Below are 10366 nucleotides of genomic sequence, written 5' to 3'. Positions count from 1 at the left end.
TTTTACATTATGGTTTTGTTTTTTTCCAAATGAAGCTTGTGCGTTAAGCCTCAGTATTAATGTATTTATTGAAACACTTGCCAAGTGAAGGTACTGAAATGGCCATTATAATATTTTGGTGGTTATAACAACAAGTGAGTGAATATGCTGTGTGTTTACATGTCCGCCATTCTCTACTTTCCTTTTTTTTTTTCCTCCTTCCCCCTTTTACTTGATTGGACTGTGTATTCTTTCCCTGGGTCAAAGGCACTGAAACTGCACCACTGCAATGGGCCTGCATTCATGCAACTTAGATGTCCATTCAAGCGCGCTCATTGGTACTCTAAGGTGTGTGTGTGTATGTGTGTGTACTCTTTTGATGGCTATTGCTTATGCTTGAGATCCATTCTGGTTAGAGGGATGGACATACAGTGATATTAAAAGCTATCTTTGCATCTTTTTTTTTTCTCTTTTGTAAGGTTGACACACCTTAACACGTGTATTTAGGACCACTTAAGATGACAGACTTTTTTAAAAGAGTTAAAAATAAACTTTGTGTAGTGGTGTACAAATTGAAAGTAATGTATTTTTGTTTGATTTTTTTTTTTCCTCTTCTTCTTTTTTTAAGTATACCAAATGTAAATTATGTACAATGAGTGTGCCAATCCCCTTTCTTTGTAAAGCCAGACTCTTAACAAGTGCCAATGTTGTGAAAAATCAGAGGACCTGTGAATTTCATGGTCCAGTTTTTAAAACAAATAAACACTAAGTATGTGATTAATTAACAAAAAATGACAATTTTATTCTATATTTAAGATTAATGATGAACTGCTGTTTTTAAGATAAATGTCATTTTAATTGCATGTGTTTGTCAGGTTGGGGAGGACGTGGGTGGGTGAGATACTGTATTAATGCAACACCCTCATGAAAAGGGTCCTAATGGTTATTGATTTACAGTATTTTAGCCATATTTCTCTTTTGTATGTTTCATTTCAACCACTGTTGCCTGAACCTCATTCAAACATGAAAATGGTTTTCATAGCCTTCTCCTTTAAATGTTTTAAATTGGAATAAAATATGTTCCTTTACTCTCTTATTGCATCCTTGTACATTTCCTTTTGGAGTGGAATGTTTTCGTATGTATTGTGATTAAAGGACAATACTGCCTTTTATGTCCCACACTACAAATCATGGAAACTCTATATTAATGTTTTAGCAACTCAGTTCTCAAAGAAATTATAATTATCAGAACGGTGGCTCATGTTAGGTTTAATAGGAGATCTGGCACTGAGTATTTTTTAAAGTTTTCAAAGCCAGATGAGACAACCAGCAGAGCCTCATCTATAATTTTTGAGCAAATTGTAGACTTGTCATACAAAAAAAAGCACATTTTATCAAGAAGAGCCATCTTTAACATCATGGCAGTATATGGAAAACAGACTAACTGCATCAACAAAGCAAAACCAAGGTCATAAATTCTGCTAAATAAGAGGTCTGCAGCCCTCTGAAGACACTAAGATTATGTCCTTGGTGGTATTTCTAGGCAATGGGGGGATTTGATGATATAAAGAGGAGTTAACTCCTACAATTATATACATATTACATGTTTGTTTTTCTTGAGTCTGAAGGCTATGTAAAGACATGACTGACTCATACATGCTGATTAATACTACTAAATGACATACAAACAGAGTCTGCAGCAATATTTTAGTGTTAGTCCTTTTTACAGAACAGCATGTAGTTTTGTCAAAAAGTTCTCTATCATTTTGACAGAGCTGACCATGGTCTTTTATAGCCATAAATTGTGAAAAAGGGTCTTGGATTGGTGAGATTACTTTGCTGGGGACATGGCTTCATTCCTTTTCCCAGTGAGATGAGTGGATGTTGGGGTGAAGTGATAACTGCCCTGCGTGCTGGCAGCAGAAGACCCCACACATTACTCCTCCTGTGACTCTGAGACTGTGTGGTGACCTGTCCACAGGAGGCGCTAGCTGCTCAGACATCAGCCGGCTTGATGAGGTAGATCTGCGGTGTGTAGATGTGCGCGGCACCGCTCATCTAGACGCCGTGTTTCTGTGTGGGGCGTTCAGCTCAGCAGCGTCGCGCCTACCTACCAGCTCCAGGAAAGGACTGACTTTCTGGCTTCACCAACACTGACAAATCCACTCTGTTTCTCCAGGACTCCGCAGTTCAAGGGATAAACGTTCAGAGTCTGGTAACGCTTCAGTTGGAAGTTTTTTTTTCTCCTCCTTTTGCCGTCTGAGCAACAACACAGATTGTTGCCGCTGAACGAAACGTGATTCAACTTAGACGAACCCGCAGACATTTTGTTATTTCAGAGAATTAGACCGTTTTTTTTCCCCTTTTACTTTCTCATCAGTGTTGTCGCAGCTGGCTGGGGAGCGCAAACTGAAAGCTTTGAAGGGCCAGCACAAGACGAAGGAAGAAACCATTACCGTCCGCCATCTAGCTTCACCCCAAACACCGCTGTGTGCATAACGTTATTAATTTACCCGCGTTTAGCTCGCATCGCTGCCGCTGCCGCTGGTGCGCTGAGGCGGAAAGCTCGCAACAGCGATGAATCATTTTGACGGACAGCTTTTGAAGAATTAGCTAGCTTAGCCGGTGAGGAACCTTAACTGATGGTGGTTTCCTGTTCACAGACACACTAAATACGGGGTCGGGACAGGTACAGCTGGATGGTCTTGTGTCACCCAGACAAGACACCGACTCAGCGGCAAAGTGCATCACTTAAATTCAGCTTGGTTTTTTTTTTCTTTCTTTTTTTTGTGGGGGGGGAGGGGGGGTCGCTAGCTACTGTTAGCTAGTCGTCCTGCTAACGTTGGACAGCTCCTGTTTAAGGCTGGGCTAGCTTTGGACAAAGGACCAGCGCAAGGAAAAATATAAACACAGGGCACACACTTCATCGTGTTTGGGGAGGAGAGCAACAAACAAGGAACTGACATGATGTTTCCACAATCAAGACACTCAGTAAGTGATTTTTAATGTGACATGATAAGAAATTAGGTGCTTGCTCCAGCCGATCTATCAAGACAGGTTACTTAGGCAGGGAAATTACACATGCAACTTGTTTTTTTTTTACAGCACGCAATTCAGACGGAGCCATTATGAAATGTTGTTTTTGGACAGTAGTAACTAATGTAGATTTGTAACTGCAGTGTTTAGTTCTGTTAAGTTCTGCTGGAAGATGTGTGGTTGGCGATTATTAAGACATGACATTATAGAGAGAAAATATTTTTACATGACACAAGCAAGAGTCCCAACTTTTCACATATGATGGCATTGAAGTCATCCTCCAAATAAAACAGCTCTTGCCAATGCTGTCCTATTCCACAACCATCTAATTTTTACTCTCCTGTGTGAGTTTAGTTTAAATTAGCTGCATTCATCAAAATGCCAAAACCAGATATTTATTAGCTGTTCTAACATTTCTCAGTAAGGAAAACAAAATAGAAGTGGTGCTGTTACTGTCATTGTAAGGCAGCTGAACCACTCAAAATGCACTGTACACTATTCTGTGCAGGTGGGTGTTTTTATGACTGGAAAAAGCGCACATCTCCTCTGTTCCCCTAAATCTCAAGTTTCCATGGTAACAGAAACTCAGTCCAGGACATGCATTCATCAGTGATGAGGGCTCTCAGCCCATTGGTCAAACATTTATGTTTAGTGACTGGCAGCCAAGGACTCAAATTAAATAATCTTAGTTTTTGGCTGGTAGCCAGGCTTAAAATGACGAACAAAGCCACCTCCATCATGCACGGTCCCATAAGAAACCTGCCTAAATTTGGCAGCCTACCTGTATTTAAACCGCATAGTTTTGGTTGACATTTCACTTTTCTCCTGCAAGGGCAAATATAACAAAGAGGTTTTTGTGTAAGTGGCGGTACAGGTAAACACAACAGCAAGAAGGCTGTAATGTTGCCAGGGACTGTGCCCTCTGCTTTCCCCTGGCAATGTCTTGTCGCCATCACTAGTTCTCTTACTGCTGAAAGAGGGAGAGTTGTTTGCTGAAGCTAGAACCTGAATGTCTTTTGTGACATGAATGATTTGCCCTTTGGCAGTCAGTCTGTGTGGCAGCCTGATTGTGCTGCTCCGTGGTGCTGCTGCCGATGTGAGCCAGCTGATGTGTGGGAGCAGGATGTGAGGATTTGGGAACCTCTGGTTGCAGCCTGGCTTGTCAGAAGAGTGAAATCCTGCATTAGCGGTACATCCCACAAGTTTAACTTGAGGGTTTTGAAACTGATAATCTTTTATTAGAACAATTCCAGCTGCAAGCCAGAAAGCCATGCAGTGCAATGCAAAGCTCTCTCTCATTCATTTTATATGGGATGTGAATTAATTCCCCCAGAAAGCGTTGTGGAATAACAGGTAATAAGAGACTGACCAGTAATGCAAAAACCAAAGGATAAGTGGAAATTAGGCCAAGGACCTCCTTGGGTGATAAGCCTCTGAGACCGAGATAGCAATGACTGCATGAAGGCTGATGTTGTCCGTTTTCTCAGACAGTGCTGACTTGTAATTTTCAATTATCTGAAATAAATACTACAAAGTTATTAACTTCAAACTTTCTGCATAGTCACTCAAAGAGTTGAACTGCATGTACACGTAACAAGAGCTGTAGAACCCATCTCTTTCTACCTTAGGCCACAAACCTATCAATCACCCCTCCTGCACACCCACAGCTTTGAGTGAAAGATGATTGAGGCAAAGTTGCATGATCTGTTGGCTTGCAGTGGGTCTTCACCATATGGCCTTTTAAGTGGAGAGATTTTAGTTAGCTCTTTTAGAATTATCCTAAACTTAGGATAATGACTGTAGGTCATTTTGAAGTTAGAAGTAGAGATGCCCATTTTTAATTATGTTCATACAATACTTAAAACAGTGGGGAATTACGTGGTTATGGTGTGACTTTAGAGCCCTGCTTCCAAACTAGCCCTCCTCTGGGCAAAGTGGCGAAGCAGTCACCTCCTGATGGGGTGAGAAATCAGTCAGCTTTTCCAAGGTGAGAGCAGCTGGGTCACTCCACTCCTGTCCACCTGCCTGCCTGCCTGCCTGCCTGCCTGCTTGTCTGATAGGAGGTTATTTTTCTAATCTAATTGAGTGCCCTTATGCTGCTTGATTGGAGTATTAAGACCCAACACACAGGATTAAAAATGGGGTTTGGGAATTTAGCATGTCTCTTCACCGGTGGTGCAGCTGGCTCAGTCTTAACCCATCACAGCCAGCCATTTCCAACTCCTTCACAAATACACCTGTGCACTCACTCCCCAGCCTTTGGCTTTTAGCAGAAATATGCTTTACATACACGCACATCTTCCCTCTTCAGATCCTGTTTCTCTTGAGCTGCTGTTGCTGCTGTCACAGGGGCCCGAGGATGGGGAGAGTGTGTGACATCCATATAGATATGAGTGTCAAAGATAAGGAGCTGGAGGATGAGAGAATAACAGCACTGCCTCATAATGGCAGATGATGGATCTCTTAAACTGACTCAGTCACCGCTGAATCTGCTTTCATTTTATTCTCCTTTGTTCACGCTGTAGTAACATTCGCATTGAAGTTCCAGGCTGGCATATGAAGTGAGCAAAAGCGTTACATTTCCACTATGGATATGCACAACCGAGGATGCTCTCATGTGTGATGCATTTAATTTACAGCAGTTGAGGACTTACAGAGGAAGCTGTATTGGTGCTGCTGTCTGGTCACATTGCATTAAAATACTGTTAAAGCCTTTCCTGTGTGAATCATAAAAGCTGTTGCCTTTACTTGGACACTTTAGGCAGTTTATTTTGTTAATGTAAAGTGTATGTGAAAAGGCCTAATGGCAGAGGATAATCAGCTTTTAGCTGTTTCATATCCAGACACAAGAGAATGATTTTCCTGTCTAACACTGGGCTAGTTTGTTTTTTTTCCCTGCATTTGGATGGTTGCTGCTGTCTTTCCAGAGATGCACAGTATGGGTTCATGCCATTCCTATGCTTAACATTCTGTTTTGGATACATGGGGGAATATTGTTATATTTGTTATTTTCTTTAAAAAAACAAAACAAATTGTTTTATTATCATTCTATCTTGGAAGAAAAAACAAAGAATGATCTTGAATATTCCAGATAGTTGTCCCATATACAGATACAAAGAAAACCAAGGCTTAATAAGGATTCAGGTGTCTTTTTTCTTTTTCAGTGGGCGCATTTTAATCCGCCATTGCACAGTTCATTGGTTTAAAAGGAAAAAGCCTCATTTGATAGTGGCACAGTGCCTGACCCAGTTCATAGCATTTGCCATATTGTTTGGGTGTTGATTAATCCTAATGCAGCTTCAACAAAGCTGGCTGTGGCGTGAAAGTGGAGCAACAGAAAGGCCTGGTGCCAAAGCTGGAGAGTAGCGCAAGTAATATGGAGGCAAAATCTCTCAAGTCTCATGAGCCCATGCTCGACTGTAGAGATGGCCACAGGTTGTATGCGCACACACACACACACACACACACACTGACACACACTGACACACTCCCTCCCTCCTCCTGCTTGTCTCCCTTTATCATGCGTTTCCTCCCAGATCTGATGTAGTGGTGGGAGGGTCAGGGGCAGAGGGTGCACAGGCATTATTAAGCCCACTTGAATTAACAGAACAGCCCCCAGCCTTTCCTTTAAAGCCTCCAGCTGGGGGGAGCTTAATCCCCATGGTCCCCTGTCTCGCCCATTAAACAAACTCTCCCCCACCCCCTTCCCCCGCCACTGCTCCGTGGCTCTGCTGCAATCACGCGCACGTGTTTATGTGTGTGTGAGCAACAAGCCCGGCTGTGTGTGTTTGTTGGTGGGGGGTGCTGGACATTAGTGTGTGCACACACAGACACAGAAGAAAGAATGAGTACGGCATAGAACGCACAAAAACACACCTTGGCCCCTCTCTTGGTAATTATTGCTCTAGTACGTGCATCAAAATAAAAGGATTTTTCCCTTTCACCCATACATCAACAACAAGGACACACACATGCACACACACACACAGACATTCTTACCAGCCTCAAGGGTCTTATCTGCTTTTTGTATCTCGGGAACAAATTGAATGTGGGGCTTGACACAGGCAGGCCAGCAGATGTCTGGGTCGTTAAGGTTAGGCCAGCTGATTAGCATGACAAACAGAGGGACCCCCCCCCCCCCCCCCCACCCTTCCCACTCCCACCCCCCACCCTGCAGGAGGCCCTGCTTTTGAGTGGCGGAGTTGAGGCCATGGGTCACAGGTGATGTTGATTTTTGTGAAGGGCCACAGTGGATGATTGTCAAAATGCTTTGGGGTTGGTTGAAAAGGAGGGGTGTAGACTGGCGCAGCCCTCCTCTTGTTGAATACACACAGAGTCTTGGACTCAAGAAGATACATATGAATACACATTCAAATACTCTGACTTATACTTCCTTTATATAGAAGACCTTTCCACCCTCACTATATGCCCTTTCCCTTCTAATTTTTTATTTTTTGGGGGTGGGGGGGTTTATGCCTTTATTAGAGAGCAGCAGTAGAGAGATGGCAATAAACAGGGGACAGAGAAAGGGAACAAAGGTCTTCAGCCAAACTTGAACTGGGGACAATGTTGCTCATCGTCAGCGTCTTAACCTCTAAACCACAGGGAGCCCCAATTATATCCACGTTCAACTTGTGTTTGACTTATTACATGAGACTGTTGTCACAGGTCACCCAAAATGTAGTGCAAATTTTAACAAAAGTTTCAGAAAATCAGTAAAAGAAAATGTGAATAAATGTGTGTTTCTGTCCAGTGTCTGCTGTTTTTTTTTTTTTTATATTAATGGTGGTTCATTGAGATAAACAGTTGGTGGCACTAATTTGCCCAGTCAGGTGCCATTAAACCATTTCAGAGGTAAATGGTACAACAAGATGACATAATTAAATAAGGGTCAGCCAACCCTCTACGTCCACCATGAAAGAAGTATGGCATTTATGTGTGTTTTCATGTATTCATTTGAGAAAGGTCTGATGTTTTTGCCTGCTGTAATATTTTGTTCCTCCTGTGGAGTGTAAGTACTAAAGTTCAAGATATGGTCCAAAATAGACACAGCCAGTGTATGCTGTTTGCATTGAGTGTCTATGTACATGGACATATCCTTACATGTGTAGACTGCCCTTACAGTTGACACAACCATAAATCTTGGGCTGTACGCCTTGTGGACTTGAGCTTAACACTTGAGGTTGAAATTGCTATTCTGTATACAGTAAATGACTGAATTACACAGTGGGCAATATGGATAAAATCTCTCATCATCTCTCATTTCAGTATATATTGTGAAATGGTATATTATCTGAAAATCTAAGTACCGAATAATGGTCCGTTTCGGTTCCATTTTGTTGCTCCCTTTCTTGTTCTCATGTTTTTAGATTAGGTCAGTTGCAAAGAACCAATGTCGTTTAAACTTAACAACATTAAATGATTATAAATATTAATTCCTAAGTTTTGACCCTGGTAAGGCTGAAAACAGTGTCACTTTGGTGTGTGCATTAGTATTGATCCATTCAGTTGGTCATGCACAGACCATGTTATCAAGCAGTTTTACTGCATTTCTGCTGAGTAGCTTTCTGGTTGGTTGTTTATGTGGCAGACATGATGAGTGTAACGTGTCCACAAATCAAGAAAATCAGACTTGGCTCATGCTGACTCTGAGATGCTTTATATGACAGTCTTATGTCAGCATTTTAAAATGTTTTCAAATGTATTTTTGTAGAGAACATTTTCGAAAAGGTTGATGTTTGATGCACCACATTTTACAGCTTCAGGTGTGTTAGTAAATATGGCTAAAGCTAAATAGACATGACAGACACACACTTTCTGCACCATTTGGAGCTCACAGCGTACACCAGATCAGCCTCTGGAAGTGCCGAAGCCCCTTGATAGAAATACTGAATCAAGGCGACAGAAAAAACATGATCACTACTCTATGAATTATGCGGTCCCCTGCAGGACCAATCAGGTAGAGAACTTTTGCCTTCTACATGAACTATTTAGAAATATAGAAAGTAAATTTCATTAACAGATCATAAGAAAACATAAACATGAAGGGGCAAATCATGTGCTAACAGGCAAGGCCAAGGGAATACAGGGCAGTTTATTGTGTGATTTATTGCTGTTATCAGACAAAACATACCATGAAAACTAATCCAACTGAAAGGTTTTCACAAAAATTAAAATGATAAAAAAAAAATGTTGTTGTGTAATTGTAGCATAGTAAGTAGGGCTTTCCCTTAAGCATTGATGGAACTAAGATTGAAGCTGAATTAAATGTGCACCTCTTTGTCTTCTTGGGCTGCGTTGCCTTACATAAAGTTCCGCAGCAAATTCACCCGAAAGAATGTGAATATAAATAAAAACATATGTCAGCTGATTTGTACCAGGTTTTTGATTTTTCTCAAGTCTGCAGGAGCCGCAGATGTGAATATGTGTGTTTCTGTGGCATTTATGGATGAAGCGTGTTTATCGATGTGGGGGTGGCATGTACTATAGCCTGTCATTTTATAAATTCATAAGCAATTGACAGCTTTGTTTGTGTGGGATGGCCTTTTGTTGTCTGTATACATTATTCTCTTTCAGCGTATGTGCAGATTTGTGTGAGGAGGAAAAAGGGGAATGGTAATGAGCTTGTGCTTGTGTGTGTTTACGTGCACGTTAACACACGCAGACGAGAGCTCATCGCGTGCTGTGTGTGTGTGTGTTTTTGTGTGGGAGTGAACATAGGGGAGTGTGTGTGGAGTGGAGTGCCTGCATCAGTATTCAGGAGTGTGTGGGAGGTGGGAAGGAGGGAGGGTGGTGATGAGTGGGGGGTGCAGCTCTTCCCCAGAGCAGAACGGTGCGATGGGCTGGAACAAAGCAGCTCGACGGGGGGCTGCTTGATTGGCCCGGCCCAGTCAGGGCCGCTAGACCTGCCAAAACGCAAGGCACTGCACCAGTCCAGACAAGAGAATTAGCTGCTCTGTTTGTGTGCCTAAGACCAGAAAGGCCTCGAGTGGAACAATACGTCACCTCATCCCCACCAAGATCTCCATTCAGACTCCGGAGGATTCACAGCAGGGCCATGAAAACCCCCCTCACTCAGTCTGTTTGTCCAGGAAGGGAGGGGGTTTGTCCTCTGTGAGATGGGCCTGCTTTCTACCATGTTGTATTCAGAATACATGTTAGCAAGTATCGTCAGGACCCTGCTTAGACGTTGGTGCTCTGCTAGTCCCGAGTGCTCCCAGTTTCATCCTTATTAAAAGCGCTTGATATTTGAACGGGTCGTACTCGGGCTAATTAAATTTCTTCAATCTTAGTGGATATTCAGACCAAAAATCACATTTTGCTACTGGAATCACGAAGGAGATCGTAGGCA

At 42.3% G+C, this 10366-nt stretch overlaps 1 protein-coding gene across 2 annotated transcripts in view; it reads left to right on the top strand.

Moving 5' to 3' along the window:
• Positions 1 to 2097: 2097 nt before the first annotated feature.
• The window catches only part of tle5 (TLE family member 5, transcriptional modulator), a 41295-nt gene continuing 33026 nt past the window's right edge, over positions 2098 to 10366 (top strand). For both annotated transcript variants that reach the window (XM_041040797.1, XM_041040796.1), the window contains exon 1: positions 2098 to 2970. In XM_041040797.1, coding sequence (XP_040896731.1) covers positions 2944 to 2970 — 27 coding nt within the window. In that variant the 5' untranslated portion in view covers positions 2098 to 2943. The remainder of the gene's footprint in view (positions 2971 to 10366) is intronic.

The sequence above is a fragment of the Toxotes jaculatrix genome, chromosome 6, assembly GCF_017976425.1.
Source record: "Toxotes jaculatrix isolate fToxJac2 chromosome 6, fToxJac2.pri, whole genome shotgun sequence".
In the NCBI taxonomy this organism is placed as follows: Eukaryota; Metazoa; Chordata; class Actinopteri; family Toxotidae; genus Toxotes; species Toxotes jaculatrix.
The sequence above is the reverse complement of the archived record's forward strand: the minus strand, read 5'-3'. Positions and strand labels throughout refer to the sequence as shown.